General features: G+C 34.4%; 2 protein-coding genes across 2 annotated transcripts in view; one reads left to right on the top strand and one right to left on the bottom strand.

The window, feature by feature from the left end:
• LOC132756841 (uncharacterized) overlaps positions 1 to 23,509 on the bottom strand; it is a 34,375-nt gene extending 10,866 nt beyond the window's left edge. Inside the window, exons 1-14 of the mRNA XM_060747988.1 lie at positions 23,106 to 23,509; positions 21,392 to 21,790; positions 20,433 to 20,689; positions 19,443 to 19,608; positions 19,078 to 19,125; positions 9,191 to 9,325; positions 6,560 to 8,575; positions 6,106 to 6,356; positions 5,737 to 5,923; positions 5,477 to 5,580; positions 4,237 to 4,297; positions 2,837 to 3,021; positions 1,764 to 1,989; positions 438 to 565 (exon numbers count right to left, since the gene is read on the bottom strand). Of these exons, the coding sequence (XP_060603971.1) occupies positions 438 to 565; positions 1,764 to 1,989; positions 2,837 to 3,021; positions 4,237 to 4,297; positions 5,477 to 5,580; positions 5,737 to 5,923; positions 6,106 to 6,356; positions 6,560 to 8,575; positions 9,191 to 9,325; positions 19,078 to 19,125; positions 19,443 to 19,608; positions 20,433 to 20,689; positions 21,392 to 21,790; positions 23,106 to 23,409 (4,467 nt within the window). The 5' untranslated portion in view covers positions 23,410 to 23,509. The remainder of the gene's footprint in view (positions 1 to 437; positions 566 to 1,763; positions 1,990 to 2,836; positions 3,022 to 4,236; positions 4,298 to 5,476; positions 5,581 to 5,736; positions 5,924 to 6,105; positions 6,357 to 6,559; positions 8,576 to 9,190; positions 9,326 to 19,077; positions 19,126 to 19,442; positions 19,609 to 20,432; positions 20,690 to 21,391; positions 21,791 to 23,105) is intronic.
• On the top strand, positions 9,629 to 13,538 carry LOC132756823 (protein rtoA-like). Its single transcript, XM_060747966.1, has 2 exons — positions 9,629 to 10,597; positions 11,536 to 13,538. The coding sequence occupies exons 1-2, from the start codon at positions 10,509 to 10,511 to the stop codon at positions 12,767 to 12,769; spliced, it is 1,323 nt and encodes a 440-aa protein (XP_060603949.1). The 5' UTR covers positions 9,629 to 10,508; the 3' UTR covers positions 12,770 to 13,538.
• Positions 23,510 to 25,749: the final 2,240 nt, after the last annotated feature.

Raw genomic sequence — 25,749 nt, 5'->3', positions numbered from 1 at the left:
TTTATACCATCTTATTTGATTCAATTGTGTTGGATTGAAAATCTAATTGAAACACTCTCGAATCCGTTCCTGGAACCAACCCAGTACTAAGCAAAGAATGTAAAGTTGCTACGGCTTAATGCCTCTGACAGTTTTAAAGTCATCCAGCCAGCAAACCTTAGATAATTAGTCTTACACTTTAACCTCTCTGCCACGCCGCCATTCGATTTGTTGTTGTTTTTTTTCTTCTTTTGTTGTTTTTTAATTGTTTCTGTTTTATTCTGAGACATAGGTAATTAGCTATTCAAACACTGAGCTATAAAGTACTATTTCTTATACATCTAATTTAATATATGCAATATATATCAGACAGCATGCGATCTCCTTCGTTTGCAACTATGTTTTATTTAAAAATTCACAAAAGGTATTTACTATGAGTAACTATCAGTTTTACGTACCTCAAGAATCCATACATCATCTATGTCGCCGTAATTCGTATAGAGGTCTAACACTCCTCCATCTTGTACTGTCAAGTTAGCGAAGATGTTATTTCTTACTCCCGCTGTTCCGAGGGTCAAGGTCGCACCTAAAATGTGAAATTTGAATTTAAAAAAAAAACATTTTTCAAGTTCCCGAGCCGCTTTTACAATTTTTGTAAAACCGTACGTCATGGCCGTGCATGTGTATGCAAATTAGCCCAAATACTCATATTTTACTAAATATGATCTACTCGGCTTTTGTATTGTGGTAGAACATGTAGAGCAGAAAAAGTTAATGCAATATCCAATATAACACACTTAATTACTAAACAGTATTAATTTTTTCATTAACAATGTAATTTTATTCATATAAATCTTTTGATGTGCATAAGACCGTGATAAGACGCTAAGAAATGACTGAAACATATGTGTCAAGGATGGTCATCGAAATGAATTTTCGTGATGCATAAATCTTCGCATTTTCTAACGACAGCAGCAAGTTTTATATCAAGTTATATATTATATTACTCAACATTTGCTTAGCACCAAAATGTTCTCACTATATTATGAAAAATACAACAGCGATCAGTGATCACAGTGTCGCCTGGTCATAGCCAATTGCATATTGCAGCTACTGTGTAGCAAGAGACACACAAATCACCAACAGGAGTAATTCTCTTTACCAATGGGTCGTACACACGCTACTGGGTCTAAACTTGAAAACATAAATGAGCTGCGTCACGACAAAACCAACATAATGGGTTTGCGACCGGCATGGATCCAGACCAGCCTGCGCATCCGCGCAGTCTGATCAGGATCCATGCTGTTCGCTAACAGACCCTATAACAAGTAGAGAAACTGATAGCGAACAGCATGGATCCTGATCAGACTACGCGGATGCGCAGGCTGGTCTTGATCAATGCTGGTCGCAAACCCACTATGTTGGTTTTGTCGTGACGCGGCTCATATGGAACAGCTGTTTTACCCACACATCTACCCACAACCAGCCAACTGGTTAATGGATGTGAACGGTTCTTATATCGCGATATACCTACCGTCTGTGACATTGTAATCGGTTTAAAATTCTCGTATCTGATATTCAACAAGTTTTAACTCCTACACATCAAGTTAGAATTCCCAATAATTGATACGTAAACGAATTGAAATTCAAAGGGTGTGATATCCAAATCAGATTAAACTGAATTCCAAAATACGAGTAAATTTAAACAAATTGTATTTGAAATGAACAAAAATTTATTTTTTTTCAAATTTGATATGCGAGCGAGTCATACGTTTTCAACTTACCCGTTGATATCAGAAGATGTGCTTTTGTTCCATCTATAACTCCCCATATATGACCGGAAGTAGATCTGAGCATGCTGGCCGGACATGATGTAGAACTGGTTTCCATTCCATGAGCATCCTGGTCCAAAACCTCACGGAACTCTACAGTCGACTCCGGCAACACCCACGTGGCGCCTTCATATAGGAAAAGCTCATACGTTATGTTCGTCCGCCTGTACGGAGACACCTACAATATAGTGAAGCACATATCTCATATTTTTTAATGAAATATATTAAACCCCACAATTCATACATCAAATTTCAAACCGTTTACACAATATATTAATATTATAACATCTGACACACCAGCAAGAATCATGTCTTGAACAAACAACATTTTTCTTAATCACATTTGAACCAGCATACACCATATATCATACGAAATATATCACACATCGTATTTTAAATAAATTATTTCACATCTGAAACAGCATACATCATATCTCGAATGAAATGTTCTCACATCATAAATTATTTGGAATAAAATAAATCACATCTGAAACAGAATACACCATATCTCGAACGAAATATGTCATACATCATACCTCAAATGAAATATATCGGTCATCATAAATGATTTAGAATGCAATGTATGACAACTGATATAGTATGTATCATATCTTGAATGAAATATATCACCTTTGAAAATGTGTGCATCATATCTTGAATGAAATATATCACTTTTGAAAATGTATGCATCATATCCCGAATAAAGTATCAAAATCGCATTGTGCATCTAAAACGTTATATTTCGAATTAGTCATATCGCTTCTGAAACAGCATTTATCATAGCCGTATGAAGTACATCATACTTTAATTAAAAATTTGATCAGCTTTAAGATTTTATTAGAGAAAAGAAAAGATTTTGCATTTAATTTATTTTAATGAAAGAAATCATCATTTTAATTTTTTTTTAATCGTTGTTTTAAATCATCTGAAAGCATACATGGGGCGTCGAGCAGCACGCCCGTTCAAAGGCAAAGTTTATCATCGATTTATTGTTCAAAATAGAAATAAAGTTTAATCGTACGTACCTCAATTTGTTCAAAAGTTTGTCCAGGGCCAATATGAAGGTGTCCACTATCGTCACCATACATAAATTGTGTAACCACTTTAGTCCCTGTACCATTAAATGCTAAATGCGCTCCCCCGTAAAGCTCCATGTGAGAAAACGTAAAAGTGTACCCGTCCGATGGCGGGTCCAGGATGGCAATAGCGCCTAAAATAAACGGCGAAAACTTGCTGTCATCTTATGTCATTCTTTAACTAACTACAAATAATTATAAAACAAAACAATTCTAAAATGATTCAAAAATATAAAGTTGTTTTCTTAAGGTCCAATTGATGCTGAAGAAATGTTTAAAGATCCTGTATGTTATAATTAGTGATGTAACATATAGTTTAGTGAAAATTTATATATGTAAATAATTATTCTTCTAAAACAATTACGAAACATCGAAGAATATGTTAAATATATCCAGCAAATGTTTATATACATAATAATTAAACGTTAAAATTAATGCATTCATTTTTGTATTGAAAATAAAACTGGTTAAGACTTTATCTTTGTCGAAATTTTCTATTACCTCCCTTTATTTACATAAAATATTAATTCGGTAATATCTTTACATATAATGTTTTTTGAAACTTACAACATTGATAGATCTTCATTTGAGCATCAGATTTATTATATAAAACCATAAAAAATATGTTACATGATCTTTATAAGACAATTTCAGAATGATAATACTATGATATAACAATTCGTAAAAAATGGCCTACATTTATACTTAAAATATTTTTTTAGATAAATTTATGAAGAGTTCAATTTATTGTTAAATATGTTTGCATTTCATTTCCTGCAAAACTCTCAAGTTTGTTATTTATAACAATAGCGTGACACGAATAATCGTTTCGTCACCAATCGGAATGTCCGAAAAGTTGCGATTGCCATATCTCATTCCATAGGCACCGCTCTTCGGTGCGGACGCCAAAAATTATATCAACTGTATGATGCAATTATAAGCTGCACATGGTATGTAAAGTACCGCACTGTGAATGTCATGAAATAAACATTACAATACTGCCATTTCAAAAGTATTCAAGTTATCTTCTCTGATCTTTTAAATGAAAATAATTGTTTGTCCCTTGACTTTTACACGTGGTAAAACATTAAGTCAATATCATATACAAAACATATAAATTTAGAAATAACAATTGTCAGTATCTTCATCAAGAAGTGTTTTAATTGCAACAACTGTTCTGAACTTTGAACCTTGCAGAAATATAAAGTGGTGTTAGGCCGTAGACAGTTAACACGTGACGTGTGATTATAGTTATATATTTATAGTTTCCATAGCCATAATTCTGCTATATATAACTTTAAAAATGGTTTATCGCGTGTTATGGAATGCATCATCTTGAAATACATTACCTGTTGACAGATATGTTTCATACTCGTCGGCCCCAGCATTGCTTCCTACAGGTTCCGTTACCTGAAATATAGATAATTCACAAAATCACATCATAGTAGGAGTGTAAATTGTTTTTGATCATTTTAATAAATTCACAATAAAAAGTCAGAATCGTTATACCAGAAATAAAAAGAGAGAAACAACAACTATCCAAATCCTTCAATTAATACCTGCTGGTTGTTGATAATGGTTGTTGACAGCCGTTATCAACTCGCAGATCAGATTTATTATATAAAACCATAAAAAATATGTTACATGATCTTTATAAGACAATTTCAGAATGATAATACTATGATATAACAATTCGTAAAAAATGGCCTACATTTATACTTAAAATATTTTTTTAGATAAATTTATGAAGAGTTTTCAATTTATTGTTAAATATGTTTGCATTTCATTTCCTGCAAAAACTCTTCAAGTTTGTTATTTATAACAATAGCGTGACACGAATAATCGTTTCGTCACCAATCGGAATGTCCGAAAAGTTGCGATTGCCATATCTCATTCCATAGGCACCGCTCTTCGGTGCGGACGCCAAAAATTATATCAACTGTATGATGCAATTATAAGCTGCACATGGTATGTAAAGTACCGCACTGTGAATGTCATGAAATAAACATTACAATACTGCCATTTCAAAAGTATTCAAGTTATCTTCTCTGATCTTTTTAAATGAAAATGATTGTTTGTCCCTTGACTTTTACACGTGGTAGGAAAACATTAAGTCAATATCATATACAAAACATATAAATTTAGAAATAACAATTGTCAGTATCTTCATCAAGAAGTGTTTTAATTGCAACAACTGTTCTGAACTTTGAACCTTGCAGAAATATAAAGTGGTGTTAGGCCGTAGACAGTTAACACGTGACGTGTGATTATAGTTATATATTTATAGTTTCCATAGCCATAATTCTGCTATATATAACTTTAAAAAATGGTTATCGCGTGTTATGGAATGCATCATCTTGAAATACATTACCTGTTGACAGATATGTTTCATACTCGTCGGCCCCAGCATTGCTTCCTACAGGTTCCGTTACCTGAAATATAGATAATTCACAAAATCACATCATAGTAGGAGTGTAAATTGTTTTTGATCATTTTAATAAATTCACAATAAAAAGTCAGAATCGTTATACCAGAAATAAAAAGAGAGAAACAACAACTTAAAAAAAATCCAAATCCTTCAATTAATACCTGTGGTTGTTGACAGCCGTTATCAACTCGCAGATTTGAAATTTGTGACCCTTCAAAATATGAAACACCGGGACCGCCATTTTCTCCTTGACTTGAGCTTCCTCCTGCAATGGCGAAAAAATAGTGCGTAATCCGAACCGTATTACATACATATCGTGCGCATTTTAATTAGCAGTTTATCCAAAACGTAATGTAATAGTCAGAAAATATTATTTCATAACCCTGTTATGAACATAAACGTTAAATAACGTTTAAATTACCTTTTGCTTCCACGTATCCGCTGTGATAATCAGCAAACCGGAAATACGCATGTATCCATCCGCCGGCTCCGCCTCCACCTCTGCCGGAAACTGATCCGCCATTACAATATATATTTCCAGTCAATTCAAAACGATCCTCACTGCGCAAATAAATATTGCCACCACTACCTCCACCAGCATACTGATACTGTTTAATTAAAAGATAAATTTATATTTAGTTAACCAACATTTTAACATAGAGGTCACAATATAATAGTTCTTAAATGAAAAACAAAACTGAATAAACATTATCCTTTTCATTTTAGAATTTCATTATTGAATTTTAAACTACAAGACTGGCATTGCAGAACATGGAAGAAAGTTACATACCGATGGACTTGCGCCATTTGCTCTCAAAATGCCACTTATTTCGATGCTTTGTGTTACGTAAATATGAATAATGCCTCCGCCACGCCCACCGTTGTTACCATTTATGGTATGGCTTCCGCCTCCCGATCCCCAACTACTTTCAATAAATATAGTTCCATGAGGCAAAAGCGCGGAAACAAGTGAATAACCACGCCCACCCCGTCCTGCATGACTTGCTCCGCTGGCTCCATTAGAATTTATCTGGCCTTTGCCTGTATTTGACAAATTATATTTTTTCAATAATTCTATATTATATTGTAAATCATTTATTTATGTCTTCTATGTCAATAAGCCTACCATAAAATAAATATTTATCCCGTAAAAAAGAAAGAAAACAAAAATATATCTTTACCACGACATATATTTTTGAAATGTTTTTTTTTTGTTATTAAAAGTAAGCAAAAATCATAAATACCTGGTCCGGTGTCATAAAGATACCCTCCACTGCTGACGTCAATGGTTCCAGACACGTACACATTCTCACAGAACTGCACGTTATCACCAAGGTGACCAATATAAAGGGAACCAGCTCGGAATGTCCCAGCAATGTCCACCGTTTTATAGAGTAACGTAGATGGTTCTGAACCCTGGGAAATGTCCTCTGGCGATTTCATGTACGCAATGTCCATTGTTGCTCCAGAATTTACATTAAAACCACTCCCTTTGAAATGGGAAGTCCTAGAAAATTCAACGCTTCCGCTACTCTGAACAGTGAAAAAGACTATAATTACGTCTGAAGACGGGTATGAGTACAGGGATCCAGCGATTAACGCTTCTTGCACATTCCATTTAGTGTTTCCGGTTTGCCAGTAGGAACCAACATCCATCTGAATTTGGCTTGCTGTGACAGCCGATTCTTCTGACCAATCAGAGGTGACCAAGGAGTCAAACTTCATTTTACCTTTGGGTCCCATATGGATGATAAGGTCTGCGTCTGTCCCTGTCATATTGACGGTATCGTATGCCTCAAAATGTCCATTCACATACATGTAGTCAATCAGAAAATTTCCTTCCGGTTTAAAATAGAATGTTCCATTTACAAGAATTTCAAGTTTATCCCAGCCTTCTTCTGTTGAACCGCTTGTGACGTAATTTTTCATCCAACCAGCTTTGAAAGCTCCATAAACTTTGAAGTCGTGTACACCAACAAGTGAAACATCTGTCCAATCTCTTGAACTTTGAACTTCTGCGTCAAGCGTTACTTTCCCTCCATACTCTATATAAAATTCGTGTACTTTGTCCAGTCCATTTCCTATCAGCGACAAAGGTCCAGCTGAAGTGATTGTACCATTTGTATAAATCGTGTGTATTTGAAACGTGTTGCATGCATTGAACGTCCATGTGCCGTCCTTATTTACAGTGACGTCATCCATGCCATTGTCGATATCAAGGTCGTTAGCAGTGAACGTTTTATCTATGGTAAGCGATTTGACTTTCAGTATATTGCAAGTTTGGTTAAGTTCTTCGGAATAGTTTTGTGCGGGTAAGTTCTCTCTATTAAGTTCAAGGACTCCACTGGGAGAGTGTATGGTCATTTCTTTCACTCTTCCATCTAAGGATAAATGTGACATTATCGTTGCAATGTTTTCAACGTACATTTTTCCGGCTATGGAAATTGTGTCTGCCTGGAAAGGACCGTCTGTTGTTAAGGTAAATGTACCAGATGACCCTATGGTAAACTGGTCTATTCCGGTTCCAGTAGAGACAATGCCGGGGCTGAAAACACCGTTAATTTTTACGATTTCACACTCAAGCATAATTATATCATCAGTTTGCGGCCAAGTGAGCGTACCTTTTTCCAGAAGGAATTGATTACATGGTTTCTTGATTGATATATGTTTTTCTAAATTCACTTGTCCCCGAATGTCGATCTCTTCGCCGAGGTAAAAAAATGGTGTTGAAGGGTAAAAGTTCACAACTCCCTCTGACTCTACAATGAAACTTTTAGTACCTCCTAAAATGTCCAACTCTTCGGCAATGAACTCTCCGCCTATCACAACATTTGTTGAATTTAATATGAAAGGTCCGATGTTGTTTATTGATAATTGGGCATTTTCTTTTATGTCTAATGTCTCGCATTCTAAATGCATTATTTCCGTCGTATTAAATGTCAAAGCTGCTGGTTCAGCAAGGATCAAGGACTGTTTTGGACCATTTGTCATTTCTAAAGACCCACTTACATAAATGGAACCGACAAGTTCCACTTCCGGAACTGCATGAAATTTCATGGAACTTCCAGGGTAGATGTGCGCATGAGCAGTCATTTTACCATTTACATCGAGATTTGAGTCGTCTGCTAAATGAAGAACTGACCTCCCATCTCCGAGTACATCCGTGACGTTCTGATTTGAGCTTAGGACCAGATGAGATCCGTCATTAATCACAATTTCGTTAAAAACAGCATCCTCGTCGGAAACATATGCGGCGGCACCTTAAAATATGACAAGAACGAATCCAAAAAACAAGTCAGTAAAGATGTATACCTAGAATAAGATTGTAAATAGATATTTTGTACGATTCTTAATAAGCCTATTTAAGTTAAAAGTGTTTAAACGCTTTTTATTCAAAATTATATGCCAAGGTGCGCTAAAATACTACATATTTGCATAAGATTTGCTCCTATTTGCAGCATTACATTCAACATGTTTGACCACATAGCTTCAATAAATACAGAACGCTCAAGTTAATTTCTTATATTCCTTTTTGCAACGGCTATTTATATATAAAACTAGCTTCTGAACTATAGATTTATCCCTTGTATATTAGATTGTTTAATCTTGTTCTTTCCATACCGCTTTTTTGCCCTACACTGAATACGCGTACGTGAAATGTTACTTCCATTCCTTAGGTAAAAATGTAAAAAATGGAATAAAAAGTGTTTCTCTTCTTTTTGGAAAGGATTACGGAAAATTTGTTATATTTTAATTAATTAAAAAAACAACAACAATAAAATCAGTCTGCATACACAGATGTTCTACATTTTGGTTTTCATCAAAAAGGCGGCCTTAACTATAAGCAGATAGAAACTAATTACAGTGACGCTTACCTTGTTGAAGCACGTCCATAGCTGTGCATGTTGGGTCCATTGCTAGGTTCGGACTCTTTCCATAGTTATTTATGACAAGTTTAGCCTCGTTTTCATTCATTCTGTAATATATCGTTCCCGGACCGCCACTTCCACCTGTAATGTTATCACGTTACAATACAATTTGAAATTGAGTTGACTATATCTATAATGTACATAAAGCATACACGTATGTTGTGCTTTCTTATAAACAGACGATAGAAATACTAGTCACATATTTTTCACTGATTGAAGATAATGGCATTCTGACGAAAATATTGACCTAAAAAATTATTACACATTACATTTCATCATTGTTTACAATAAAAATTAGTACGTGTTATGAAAAAAAAACCTTTTCAAATAATCGTTCACTTCGAATCAGCGCAAAGAGCAATCTTGCAATTATAAGACACACATTGACAGAATTCTGGAAACAAAGTGATCCCTCGGAAGCATTAATCACAACAAAATAACATAAGAATTGCAGACTCGGTTTGATAGAGTCTGTGCATGAGGGATAATGAATTAGTGCAACATCCCTCACGCCCCCTAGCACCGGCTTGAGCGGTACTCAATTCTCAACACTTTATAGTGTTGGCATCAATGATCCCGAAGGACCAGAAAATATAACAACACTGAAGTGAAGTACGGGGCAACTTTTTACGGCTGCCACACGGCACTTGACACCTGCTGTTGTGAAGTACAAAATTCTGGAAACAAAGTGATCCCTCGGAAGCATTAATCACAACAAAATAACATAAGAATTGCAGACTCGGTTTGATTGAGTCTGTGCATGAGGGATAATGAATAAGTGCAACATCCCTCACGCACCCTAGAAGTCTTTCCGTTGCATTAACCGTACTTTCGAAATTTACTTTTATTATGGTTTGGTTTAACTATATCAGAAAGAATGGATCTACAAGTAGGACAAATGGTCTTAGAACAATTTGACTTCATCTGCAGCACATAATGCGCTAGAAGTGTTTTTCGTTTGAATATTTTAAAGTGATTTCATATATTAAAAGTGCTGGGAAAAGTAAGCTAATGTATTCCTCTGTTGCTTTAAGTATAAGCCGATTTCTGTTCCGAACATACGTTGTCCAGAATTTAACGCAATATATTGGTATGTGTTACCATCATCTTAAGTTTTGGTTTAATGCGGCGTTATAAATAACTTGTTCTTCGGGATTATTACTTGTAATGAGAGATTTAAAACATGTGTAATCACTAGTTACACCGTCCACAGAAGTGTAACAGATTTAACGAGAACCATTGGCTGCCCTGTTACTGTGTGAAGATGAAAGAGGTTATATTACAGTTTCCAAAATCTGTGTGTCCAACCACTTCGAGTGAGAGGGTCATCATTTTGGGTTCTAGCTATCAAAGGTATTACAACTCACATATTTTTACTGAATATTTAGCAGTTTCTTGGTTTGATACATTTTTTAAGTCAAAGAATACGATTAAGAATATTTAAATGGCATCAAGTGATAAGTATAAACTTTATGTAAAGATATGAAGTTTAACTTGTTGATCATGCCGGTTATCTTCCACGACATATTTGAGCCGCGTCATGACAAAACCAACATAGTGGGTTTGCGACCAGCATGGATCCAGACCAGCCTGCGCATCCGCGCAGTCTGATCAGGATCCATGCTGTTCGCTTACAAACCCTATAACAAGTAGAGAAACTGATAGCGAACAGGCTGGTCTGGATCAATGCAGGTCGCAAACGCATTATGTTGGTTTTGTCATGGCGCGGCTCATTTGTGCATCAGCTACGCGACATCGGATTTTTATCAAAAGTATTGAAAGGTGTCTCAAACGTGATTATTGACCTCAAAACTTAATGATGTTGAATACTGCTTGAGTCTATGATATGACGCATGACATGAAGCAACTTTCAATATTTTTCAAGGACAGATTCAATAAATTTTTACGTTTTTTTATTTCTTTTTTTTATTATTTTTTTTTCATTTTTGAACTCTCGCAGAATCTCTATTCATTAAGGCTTTGAGAAGATGCAAAATTTATTTTGATTTAGCACAATTATGTTGTTCTTTTATATTTTTAGTGTTCTATTCAATAGGTTCAAACAATTCAAAAATTGAATTCAATTCGGAAAATCCTATGTTGTTATGTATTGTTTGTTGTTTATTAAGCTAAGCATTTTATAATGTGAATAAATAATATACAAAACTAGTTTGGTAATATTATGAAACAATTAATATTCGTTATATACATTTCTTTCAATTACATATTACATTAATTGTACAGAATCATTGTATCTAAAGACAATTGAGACTTTATTTTATTGTTTACAGAATGTTGAACGCTCTGTTGAGAACGTTTATACTTTTTGCAACTTTTGTTGCGGCAACACGGGGAACGTACGTTGTTGATACCTATAACTCATTGGATATTGACGAAACGTCGAGCTTAGAACAGTCTATCAATGCTGAATCCAACACTGAAACGCTTGAAATAAGTATCTGGAGTCCATGGGGAGCATTTAATGGTGGAGGCTCAACTGAAGAATCAGGAACAGCCAGAACAACAGTCAAACCACACAGCATTAAATCAGTGGGATCTCAAACGTCTGACGACAACTCTAACTCAGTCGATAGTGCCACGGCTAATGATGGAGCTTCTGTTAAATCAATTTCACTAAATTCTGGGGCGTCTAATAATGGTGACGAGAATGCCGGGGGTGGATTGAATGGTGGAAGTTCAAGTAAGGTTTCAGAAATAAATAGAACGACGGTAAAACCAAAGAGCATTAAATCTTCTGGATCTCAAACGTCTGACGACAACTTTAACTCAGTCGATAGTGCCACGGCTAATGATGGAGCTTCTGTAAAATCAATTTCACTAAATTCTGGGGCGTCTAATAATGGTGACGGGAATGCCGGGAGTGGATTGAATGGTGGAAGTTCAAGTAAGGTTTCAGAAATAAATAGAACGACGGTAAAACCAAAGAGCATTAAATCTTCTGAATCTCAAACGTCTGACGGCAATTCTAACTCAGTCGATAGTGCCACGGCTAATGATGGAGCTTCTGTAAAATCAATTTCACTAAATTCTGGGGCGTCTAATAATGTTGATACCTATAACTCATTGGATATTGACGAAACGTCGAGCTTAGAACAGTCTATCAATGCTGAATCCAACACTGAAACGCTTGAAATAAGTATCTGGAGTCCATGGGGAGCATTTAATGGTGGAGGCTCAACTGAAGAATCAGGAACAGCCAGAACAACAGTCAAACCACACAGCATTATATCGGCTGGATCTCAAACGTCTGACGACAACTCTAACTCAGTCGATAGTGCCACGGCTAATGATGGAGCTTCTGTAAAATCAATTTCACTAAATTCAGGGCCGTCTAATAATTATGACGGGAATGCCGGGGGTGGATTGAATGGTGGAAGTTCAAGTAAGGTTTCAGAAATAAATAGAACGACGGTAAAACGAGCATTAAATCTTCTGAATCTCAAACGTCTGACGGCAACTCTAACTCAGTCGATAGTGCCACGGCTAATGATGGAGCTTCTGTAAAATCAATTTCACTAAATTCTGGGGCGTCTAATAATGGTGACGGGAATGCCGGGAGTGGATTGAATGTGGAAGTTCAAGTAAGGTTTCAGAAATAAATAGAACGACGGTAAAACCAAAGAGCATTAAATCTTCTGAATCTCAAACGTCTGACGACAACTTTAACTCAGTCGATAGTGCCACGGCTAATGATGGAGCTTCTGTAAAATCAATTTCACTAAATTCTGGGGCGTCTAATAATGGTGACGGGAATGCCGGGAGTGGATTGAATGGTGGAAGTTCAAGTAAGGTTTCAGAAATAAATAGAACGACGGTAAAACCAAAGAGCATTAAATCTTCTGAATCTCAAACGTCTGACGGCAATTCTAACTCAGTCGATAGTGCCACGGAAATTAATGATGGAGCTTTTGAAAAATCAATTTCAGAAAATTCTGGGGCGTCTTCTATAAACGGCGGAAGCTCAAGCAAGGTTTCAGAAATAAATAGAACGACGGTAAAACCAAAAAGCCTAAAATCATCTGAATCTCAAACGTCTGACGACAACTCTAACTCTCTCGACAGTGCGACGGAAATTAATGATGGAACATCTGAAGAGTCAATTTCACAAAATTCTGTGGCGTCTAATATAGTTGAATGGAGCCCCTGGGGTGGATTGACTGGTCGAAGGTAAAATTAGATGAAGGAATGTTAAGTAAAGAGACAATAATACTGTAACCGTCATGTTGAAAACAAACAATAAAAATGTAATTGATAAAAACATCACTATGTGAAGCATGCTATGTTTGATCAATAAATAATGATCTTATGTTTATTATGTCTTTTAGTGTTGTCGCTCAGAGGTATTATAGTTCCGTTCCTTGTTTATCATTTAGCATGACACTTCTGCAGTTAGCTCTTTGAATTTAATCTTATTCTACGGTTGGTTCAAATATACCTACTTTAATACTATTTTCTGTTATTCCTATGGTACGGCGTCCCATAGAAAACTTAAAGGAAAACGACGAGGTGTTCCGGGAGTGCTTTTGGAAGAACGAACGAAATATCAAAGGAAGGCGATAAGATCTAGATCCAGGACGAGAAATTAAAAAAAAATATATTGTTCGCTTAAATTAAACGGTTTTTTCCGTTCCCGACTCTTTAAAAAAAATATTTATAGCTCTATTTTGTAAAGCGCTTAGTAAATTGATACCGCACATGGACAATTGAAACAGATACATACTTCAATAAGCCCCTCCCTTTAACCATTAGATAAAAATTACTTCAATCAAGTTCATATGACATACTTTTTGTCCGGACCAAGTTAATTATTGGGAGAACAAGGACACTGTGAAGAGGGTAGAAACATTAATCGCGACGAATCACAACCACATGACCGTCTGACATCGCACGTTACGAAATATACAGAGATCACTTATGGAACAAATTGTATCTTTGTAATTTATTGTATTTCATAATTGCACAAAATGTAGTCATTTTTAAAAGGGTAAGAAAATTTGAAACCAACCCACTGAAATATCACAAAAAATATTTAAAAGCACAATAGGTATAATAATGGAAATTTGCCGAAATAATTATTGCGACAAAAAATAGTAATAATAGTGTATAAATAATACCGGTATATAATTACAAAAAAAGTAGACAAATACAATTTTCCATTTAACTGCACGTACTATGTATTTGCATTACTTCAGCCAATTAGAACACAAATAACGCTTTTGTTTGGACTTTCTTTGGTCCACTAATCAGACTGAAAAATCAGGTCAACATTCTATTTTTAAAGTTAGATATCTTGAAATCGCTGTACATTAACATGTTTTTGAAAAGTACGACAAGAAATGAAAACAAAAGAAAAAAATGTCGCAATAATTAAAAAAATTCGGTGCCAAAAAAAAATAAAAATGAAATCACCGTGTCTAACCGTTACAAAAGAAGAATCGTATATTCTCAGATCAATATGGCTTAATTGGTTTGTAACACACGAGCTTTATTTGGAGCTTGATTAATGGTAGCACAGAAGATTTACTGTAACACGGGTGGTAAATTATTGGCAAAAATTGAGCTTAATCAATGGTAACACTGGAACTAAATTTTTGGTAACACATGAGCTATTTTACTGATAAGTCGGGAGCGGTGGCCTAGTGGTTAAGGTGTCTGCCTCTCAACCCAGAGAGCATGGGTTCGAGCCCTACTCGGGTCACGACCATGTTTCTACATACGACACCAGGACTGGTTGGTTCCAGGAAGCGGACTCAAAAGTTATTAATATAAGTTGCAAGAACTTGTTTCGCAATAGAGCTTAAAAAATATGTTTAAACCAATAAGTCGGGAGTTTCATTTATAGAAACGCACGAGCTTTTATGATGGTAACATGGGAAATTAATAACACGGTAACGTAATAATCAGTAACATAGGAACTTATGTATTTGGTATCACAGAAGGTTAATTATCGGTAGCACGGGAGCTTAATTGTTCACAAGTTAATGTGATTTTGGTCGATTTAAGGTATATCCTGGTGAAAGAGTAACAATTTTTTTACCAGTGATGTCCTTTAAAACAATGACAATTTACCGTTTCGTTTGAAAGATAAACATTAACCAACAAGTATTTGTTTTTCTAGTTGATGAATTTAATGAGCTAAGCTGAATGTGTCATAATTAAAGTGGTCGAGGACCTAAAATCCAAGGCGCAACAGTCAGTGCTTGCTGCTTATTATTTGTTTAACAATAGAATGTAATACGATGACAAAATTTTCAAAGAATCTTTTAATAATATTCCAGTGAATCTAAAGTGTAAAACGTGTTGCTGTATGACCATTTGCGGCCACATTTTTTTACCCCCTTATTCTATATAATGTGTTTATATTTTACGTGCATAGGTTTTCACAAAATGAATAATAAATAAAAAAAACAAATAAAATAATAAATGAATAATAGCATCTCGCGCCGAATGTCCTACTTCACTTTGATTGTGTTAATAATACTTAAATATAAATCTTTTCTTGATGCGGAGAAAATTTACCGTCATAAGGTCATACTTAATTGATCCGATTCTTTAATGTAACGGTTGTGCACGGTGGTTACTGACACAGAGAAGTATTTGATTTATTGCACACGAAGTTGAACGATAAGGATACTTGAACGATAGAAAATAGATTTTTCATTACAGTCAAGCATATTGTCAGTTTACTAACCCAATCAGATAACAGAACAGAACGATTTATCTATTTTACCTATCTGCACTCACGAGTTTTACCTAGACGCACTTTATGTCCTCATTTTTATTTAAATTTGTAAGTCCGTATAGGTTATAGATGATTATACAAGGGCAAAATATTATTTACGCAAAATATAATTTACGGCCGACTATTTACGGCCGACTGCTTAAAAAAAGCAACACTAGGAAAACGTTTTGGTCAGTAATGATTTTATATTTATGTATGTATGAATCTTGTAAATTGATATGAAAATGAGGATTACGTATAGTTTGATTAATAAGACATCGTTTAGTCGACAAAAGTTCAGCCCGGGGCCAGTATAAGGTTGGATATGATGATCATAATAATGATGAAGTGATGATGATGATGATGATAATGATGATGATGGTGATGATAATGATCAATAAAAGTGATAATCATCGGACTACAAAATTTCACAAATTATTTGACACCGTTCAGCACCTCAAAACAGTAATTAATCTCCAATAAACTACAACAAAATTTATTTTCAGCAAAAACATGAACTGCCACTCTCGATAACTTTCAGCTTAATGTATGCCACTCATATCAAAATTTGAGCCGCGTCACGACAAAACCAACATAGTGCGTTTGCGACCAGCATGTATCCAGACCAGCCTGCGCATCCGCGCAGTCTGATCAGGATCCATACTGTTCGCTTACCAACCCTATTACAAGTAGAGAAACTGATAGCGAACAGCATGTATCCTGATCAGACTGCGCGAATGCGCAGGCTGGTCTGGATCCATGCTGGTCGCAAACGCACTATGTTGGTTTTGTCATGGCGCGGCTCAATTTGTTTTCAGCAAAACATGAACTGCCACGCTCGACAGCTTTCAGCTTAATGGATGCCACTCATATCAAAAATCCTAACAACATAGCATTTGAATTTAAACTGGAAAGATATATATAAAAAGACAACATAGAAATACTGAAAGTGTAACGAAAAGTCGAGAATTTGTGTGATTATTAGCCAATGTTAAGAACAAGAGACGGTTTAAGATGATGATAATTTTCATGAAAAAATTGAAAATGTATTATATTTAAAAAATTGAAATACTGTCAAGTGAACAAAGAAATAATTTACACATTGCTAATGAATGTTCAATTCAAGTTTATCACCATATAAAGGTAAAAATTGCAAAATATGGTGATAATCATTGCAAAATTATTTTTTGATTGATGTAAATCATTACTTGAATCATGATCTTGTTTTACAGGTTAATTTTCTTCATCTGGAGGCATGCACTTTTAAATATATTGTTATAAAGTGAACCATTAGTATTCTTTATACTATTTTTGAACGATATATATTTTAAGAATTCAAGCGAAATCATGTGATAAAATTTTATTGACCCATTACTTGTGTAAGAAACCAAAACATAACTTACATAACTAAACACATAACTAAGCACCTTTTGAAGCAATGCACTTAAAGAAAAAGAAAGAACTTTTTGCTTAGTGTCAGAGTGAATTGAGTCCAATCCAGTTTGCGTTTAGTACACGTCAAAGTATTTTTGGAAGGACTTGATTTTCTTTCTTTTTTTCTTTCAACTATGACCCCTGTTTTCTATCCGTTATCATTTTAGTTATAACTTATCTTTACTTGACTCGGACCTTTCTTTATAAGTTTAACTTCGGATTTATCTTTTTTCCTACTTATCTTTTTCCATTTTTATTTCGGACTTTGCTTTTCTTCATGTTACTTCGGACTTCTTTATCTTTCAGTTTACTTATGATTTTTCCATTTTTATTTTACTTCGGACTTATTTTTTCCCCTTTACTTGGGACTTATCTTTTTTCAGTTTATTTCGGACTTTGCTGTTTTACATTTTACTTTGGACTTTTTTCATTTCTTTTGGACTTATCTTTTCATTTTACTTTAGATTTATCTTTTTTTTTTATTTTACTCCGGACTTATCTTTTTTCATTTTACTTCGGACTTATCTTTTTTTTTAAATTTTACTTCGGACTTAAAGTGTTCTAGATTTTAAATTACAGGTACCTTTGTCTTAGATCGTTGGAAACTTGTCAAATTAAGAATATAAATGCCTAATCATTCTCGGTAGATTGAGTGTGCTATACGCTTAATGTGCATACAAATATGAAATGAAATACAAGTATATATCGTGCACCGTCAATGACAACGCGTTTTAAACCCATGCAAAGATATTTCAATTCGTTTCCAGTTCAAAGGGAGAACAATAAAAAACAATTCATAAAATACTTTGTGTTGATTTCAAATGACAGAAATGGTTGGTTAAATAGACGTTAACAAAAGATAATTATCGGCATTTCTTGATCTAAGACCATTTTTGTTTTCCCTTATTTACAGTGTCTGTAAAATCATGCACCTTGGCATGTAAATGGCAACGTGATATATACAAATTATGTCACAATGCACTGCTGAAAATATCAGGGTCAAGGTAATAAGCATTTGTCTAAAAAGTGATTACGTTTTTTAACACGCCGAGATGAAGAATAGAAATAATAAACGCAATTACTGATAAGCCAGTAAGATATTTAACCATTACTGTTACCTTATTAAGTGTGTGTTATAGATAGGAATATAGATTTGAAAACGATCTTTGTTAGTGCTCGCATACGGACAATGAATAGAAAATAATGTTAAAACTAGGCAGAAATTAGTTGCGGGTCTTACTAGATTTTTAAGGCCGTGCGAGCATAAAATGACTGTGTGACAAAATGTATAACTCTCTTAGTCTCCAGATAAAGAATTTATGAATATATCTTTGTTGTTTTTGTAGTTGTTATTGATGTTTTTACTTTTATTGATCTTTACGCAAATGTTGTGCACGTTTGCATGAATGAGATATTGGCAGATATGCAAATGAGTTCTTATTATGAAGTCTATACTTGGAAAGGCTTCTACTTTCCTTGTATGGTAGCGCTTTTACGTAGATTCTGGAACAATGAATTATAAATGTGGACTGACACTTTTTGTTAAAACTGGAAGGAGAACTGTTGCACGGAGATAATGAGTTAGCAATATCATAGAAGGAAAATATTTAGTACTGTTCAACCAGAAATAAAAAAGAAATATGTATAAAGCTCAAACCTTTCGTTGCCGGAGTGCAAATACCGGTTGGATTTGTCTCAGAAGTGCCTGAAACGTAATATAGATATCCAAAATAAAAATCTGAAACATTGGATTCATTTCCCCCATAATTCAAAATGTCTACATATCGGCACGGACTTTAATTGTAATATAAATCCGTGATATCGGACGGAAAATCCAAGCGTTTGTGAAACATCAGATGTGAATTAAATTATTATTGATTAAAGAAGTTGCATATGCCTGTATATGTTCATTGATTAAATTTAAAAAAAAAATGAAATTTAAGAAACATTTAAAATGACGCTATTGTGTATAATTTTTTTAGTATATACATGTATTTATAAATGTGACAAAGTGACTCAGACCTGGAGCATATCCTAGCAACTGGAATGAGAGTTCAGGTGCGCCGGAGTATGACACCGGGTACAGTCGCACTTTATTTGTATACAACGGCCATGGCAGGTATCGCGTTACTTGACTAGACGCGTCCGTATTGCCGCTGAAGAGATAGTTGTCATCTCCAATGGTAAACTGAAAAAAAATATATAATATAGTCTATGATAAGTTTAGGTATAAAAAGTACTAATGGGGGAGGAGGCATTTTTGTATTTTGCAAGTGTTCTCACTCAAAGATCGATTTCCTTTGATACTGTTGGGGTCTACTTTTATTACTTTTTATTCTACACCGGACATTGACCATGCAACGCTAGGCTAATTTTACTTTTCACTAGAAATTTATGCGGATAATTAATGTTGAAATAAATGATAAATTAGTAAATACTCTTGCTCTGAATCACTTAAATGACAGCGAACTATCTTGTTGCGCGCATGGATTTTGATTGTTGCTCTATGACCCATGCTATTTAAAACGACGGTAAAAGAATGTGATGTATCACCTTCAAGCAACAGTATTTTCAGCGCACGGGTGTGGCAAGTAGGTGTTTCCTTGAGCAAGAAATTTTACACTCATTGCTCAGGTTGGTTCCGTGAACGGATTCGAAAGTGTGCCTATAAGCTTATAGCTTCCTACACAATCGAACTTAATAAATGTCTGTATAAACTAGAAAACAGTATTTATGAAAATTTAGATGAGTGCAATATCACTAATTCTTATTCATTATAAATATGAATAAATAAGCCTGTCTATTCCTTACGGAAGCCATTATTTTCTTGTATACACGTTTCCCCGCGATTCTTTACTCCAATTTCGCTCGTCACACATATTGTTTATTACTTTATTCAAATTGTAGTAAATCAGAAATTTACTTAAAAATCACAATGAATAAAACCTGTGGAAAAGATTGTGCTTGTATTATGGTAGAGAACGTTTATCAAAACTAAAATTTAAAACATACCCATGAGTCAGATGAGGAGTTGTAGTACCGGACAGTGTAGGTTTGCACATAATAACCCGATCCACCTCTTGTCTTGATGGCCGTGACATAGTTCTCGGAGTCGAGGCTCATTTGTAGGTACGACCCGGCATACGTCGATGGTCTCCAGGAATACGAGCTGTGCGTGCCGAGATAGCCATATGAGTTCGGGCGAGCGCTTTGACTCGAACTTGAGCTCATTGACGATCCGGATGCAACAAGCGTTGTTTGCATTGAACCTAAAGATAGCCGTAGATATTTTAGTCTGGTTGATATGTAATAATTTACTTCACATACGATAATAAGTTTTCATTTTTTACTAAAATCAGGATAAGATCATCTGTCTTTGGGTGTCTTAGCGGTATAATACCGCTTAAATTTAGTGATGCGTAGCCGCTGAAATTCTGATTTTATATAACTGTCAAAACAACATACATTGTATAATATTGACTGAAAACTTTAAATACTTAAAATGTTGTACTTAATGAATGAGCGGAAACTTTTTCCGTATATGGTATTAAAGTAAGATAGAATATATTTAATAGTACACACTACTTTGCATTTCAAAGTATCTGAGGGTGTCCCAGTCAGCCTTTATAATGAACGGACCTCAACAATCTGTTTCGGCCAGACTGACTGGTTGGTCTCTATGAAACGCTAGATGATGTACTATTCCTAAAGTCTGAGACCGCATGCATACATTAAATAAGAACTCCTCCAGTTCCCATACTAGAAATTGATCACTCAGACATATAGGGTCTATTCATTCATTTATTTTTTTTTTATTTGTTCAGTTGATATTCCAATTAATTATCTTTAATCTTGAATAAATTTCAAAGACCTAACATTGCTGAATAGCGTACGTAAATCTACATAGAAGACGAAATTTGCTATTTGTTAAGCTTATTTCAGAATGAAATGAAGGTATTTATGGTACCTACCACCAAGACCTCCGTCGGCAAAAATGTTTCCCGAGAACGAAAGCGCATTAGTATGTACAATAGCTATTCGTCCCCCACCTCCCCCACCACCATCCCCGGAACCATCACCGCCTCGTGCTGATATCACACCGGAACCGGAAAGTGTACCGATTTCGAGGTAGACGCTTCCTCCACTTCCGCCACCACCACTTCCGGTGGCATCGCCGCCATTTGCCGAAATCATTCCATTTATTGTTAGGGCGTCTGCATATATATCGAACGTTCCACCGCCTAGACCGGCCCCAGAACCCCCACCTGCACTTCCAGGTTCAGCGGTATTTGAGGTACTATCGTATGTAGGGGCGTCGGACACGGAGAGGAAATTGTTGGCTGCACTACCTCCCCGCCCACCATGGCTACCTGGAATTATAAGTTATGGTTTAATGATAATGAATGTGAATGAAAAGAGATAAACAGACACAATAAAAGTTTTTATGTGAATAAATGTTTTCTTTTTTAAGAAAGATCAAACAGTTTTAAAACATTTAAATCATGGTTTAAAGCAAGTAAGATGTTTAGCCTGATGAATGTGAAATTATTAGACATAAATAATAAATTATGTAAACAAACAGTATTTTAACTTCCATGCAAAATACTAAATCACTGTAACTGAACTATTGTAACCAAAAAACGGCAGAAGCCAAAATGATTCAAGTAATAGGCCAATGAGTCATTTTGTCAACTTTTTTTGTTGAAAATTTAAACAGGGCAGTAAAATAAAACTTTCATGAACTTAGATTTTATGAAATGAAAAACAATTCAAGCAAATTTGTACATGTTATGTGCGATTAATGTCTAATATTGCAATATTTAATGCATTTTCAGAAAAAAATCTTTTATCTAAATTATTATTTGAAATAAAAATAATAATTAATAATAATAATAATATTAGTATAATAATAATAATAATAATAATAATAATAATAATAATAATAATAATAATATAATAATTATAATAATAATAATAACCATCATCAGCATCATAATAATAATAATAATAATAACACATATAATAATGATATCGATAATAATAATGATGATTATTATGATGATATACATGCAGCGTAATTTATTCCTCTAATTTCAATTTTATATATATCTAAAACTCATAAACTGTTACATTGCTATGTTAACATTTACCTAATCTATATAATTACGAATTTTTGTTATTATGGCGATAAATAAATAAATGAATGAATAAATAAATAAGTAAGGGAGTGACTGAATGATTGAATAAACCAATATATTGATCGACCGATCGATCGATCGATCAATCAATAAGATCAATCAATCAATCTGTCGAAGTGTCTTCGCTTTTGATATTCCTAACATTTGAATTTTTTACTGGATATTTTCCCCCCTCATTTCTCATCAAATAAGTAACATATACTTTTAGTAAAACGATGTCGGTTGTATTTTTAAGGAATTTTAGAACAAAACATTGTTAAAATAGTATTTTAGTTAATTAACGGATAGTATAACCACTCAAAGAAATAAACGGACACTCTTGTTGTAATTAACAGCGCGGATCTTGCTTGACTGACCGAAAAAATGGATGTAAAATTTATGATATTAAGGAATATGCCATCAAACTGCTAAACAATGAATAATTATTGTTTCTCATGTTAAAATATTAAAACAGAAGAAAAGACCGAACAATAAGATGATACTTTACCTCCAGATCCGAGAGCATTTCCCCTACCAGTTCCGCCGGAAGCTAAATTGTCGGCTGTTATTTTACCGCCAGCGTGTACATCGACAATATTGGCGCGAATAACGATAAGATCCGATGTCGTTATTGTAATAGTTCCATGAACTATCACTTCATTCTTGTCAAGATCCGACGATAGAGTACATTCCGTGTTTTCAGGAACTTCCAAAGTGTCGGCGGAAACATAATTTGAACAATCGTTAGCACGAGTTCCGCCGATAAAAATCACAAAAGCAAAGCACAGCGTTAAAACGCCGCTTAGCGTCATTTTAAATTCCACAATTTCTATGTATTATGAATATATTTGTTGATTTAATAAAAAATAAGAAATTTCTTTTGGACTGCAAGCGTCGTTATATTGAACGCCCGCAAACTGATCTTTTCTTCCTGGTGATAGGTTATTTTGTATATTCGTTTTACAATAATCGGGAATATCCAATGTCTAAAAGGGGTATCGGGTTGTGTTAGTTTCGAATTTCAATTTAACAAATTTGAACCACGTTTATGTTTTTAAATATATAAGTGCATATATAATTTCAGGTATATCTAATCAAATGAATATATGATATAAATGCACCGACATGAGTCAATGGATCATTTTGATGTGAATTATTTATTTTGTTAAGCTTGAATTATACCCGTAAATAACGTGTCACAATGCAATGTTAATGGCAGCTGTCCAGTTTCAACCGCGCAAGAAGTTTCCAGCATTTTGGTAAATCTGTCGACTTTCGTTATTTATGAGCTAATTTGATCCGCTTCTTGACCGGTATATGTTTTTACGTTGCATGATAAATATGTTTTATGACTATATTGATAAATTTATTCATTTGATTTTCATATAGACATATAGGCAGAATTGAAAATGTTCAATAGAATTTCTTTAATCTCGGCATGTTTTTACAATATAACATAAATAGTTTAAGTGAAAAAAAACATTGGTTGTCGCCGATCTCACTTTTGGGCAATATGCATTAGAATCTGAATCATTTAATTATTAGAGGTCATTTCAAGGGCAGATAACTCATATGCTCGTCTACAATATCTTGTTTTTTACTTATGAATTATGTTTTTCTTTCTATTTTTATCACAATACACAATAACATGCAATTCCATAAACTATTCTGATAAAAATTTTCAGTTTGAAAAAGGGACAGAAATTCTTTTAAAAAAGGGCCATTTTTATGAGAAAAATTGTAAAAGTTTAGGAAAAGTAGGGAAAACGAGCAACCCGCTCTTTGTTCATTCTTGAAATTTGCAAAATGAGTCAAGAGGAAGTAAGGTTCGTGAAAATCTGAAAAAATAAGGTATTGTTCACCTTCAATATGAATTATCTGCCCTTGAATTGAGCAAAAAAGTCCAACTCAGGGGCACATAACTCAATAAACGAGAACGGTGACCCACAATTAGTTTCGCTTAAAATGTTTCTGTTATCATATTTCAATCATATGCCATGTTAAACAAAATCTATGAAACAGTTTTAATTTTGCCTTAAATTCTCTATGAAATCACCCGATAACACATTAAAGTCACAATGGTGTAAATGGTCGCCCGTGTATAAAATATTTAATTTATTCTTTAAAAAAAATAGTTCGCAATAAACCAATAGACAAAAGTTCAACATTAGGGCATGCTTTGTGACCGTGGCTGGCTGATGTTTAGAACTGTAAGTACGGGTGAACCGTCATTAAATTTGAAAAATTGTCTAGATCTTATCCAGTAATAATTCGCTTTTAATTTACCCCCAAACTAACGGGAGGGATTGTGTATTGGATTTGATAAGCGACATTGACAACACATGCCTCTTAAATCAATATACCAACAATAATCTGTATATTTGATATCTTTCATATGTAGATAAGATATTTTACTCTCTGAAGGCCAGGGCTGCGTCTCAAAGAAAGTGTAAAGTATATCCTAAGTCCTAGGACATCAAAACCAACGTTAGGAATAAAATAAGACCGTTTCAATAAATGTTGTTTTTTTTTAAAATTCTGTCATTCACACAAATACTGTAGACTATAATCAGATTCATTCTCCTTAGAACATTTAAGAAATACAACGACATATCCTCTTATTCTCAATGTGTTATTGGTTGTCTGTATTGCTACTTAGAAATTACAAGAGTCATACAATAGGGGTCAGAACATAAGACATTTTCTTTGAAACGCAAAATAATCTTGGTTTTGGTCTTAAGAATAATTTCAGGCTTAGGACTTTCTATGATACTCCAGCTGCCTTGTCTAGTACACCAGTTTAAATCTAAGCCAAGCTTTACGTCAACGCACTATAGTCTCTATATCTTTTTAGAAGCCTGATTCTAACGTGAATCCTTTGTTTGCAGATTCAGGACAGTCCTTTTGATCACGCTTATATCGCCCGTTACAAACATTAAGGGGGACAAAAGTTAAGGTGAAGAATTTGAAAACATCTTAGGTATAAATATAGATGTCATTTATCACATACCCGTGCCGATTTTGCGACTCCGTAAAAAAGGGTATTGCACAGTCGTGTTTTAATTTTTACGTGTGGTCATTTGCTTTATTATACATGTACAAACATACTGCAGTGTAAAGATGCACTAAATGTTAGCGCGTCAATGAAGAAT

Source organism: Ruditapes philippinarum, unplaced genomic scaffold (genome assembly GCF_026571515.1).
Source record: "Ruditapes philippinarum isolate M1 unplaced genomic scaffold, ASM2657151v2 ctg1563_1_1_1_1, whole genome shotgun sequence".
Lineage (NCBI taxonomy): Eukaryota > Metazoa > Mollusca > Bivalvia > Venerida > Veneridae > Ruditapes > Ruditapes philippinarum.
This window is presented reverse-complemented; position numbering and strand designations above follow the sequence as displayed.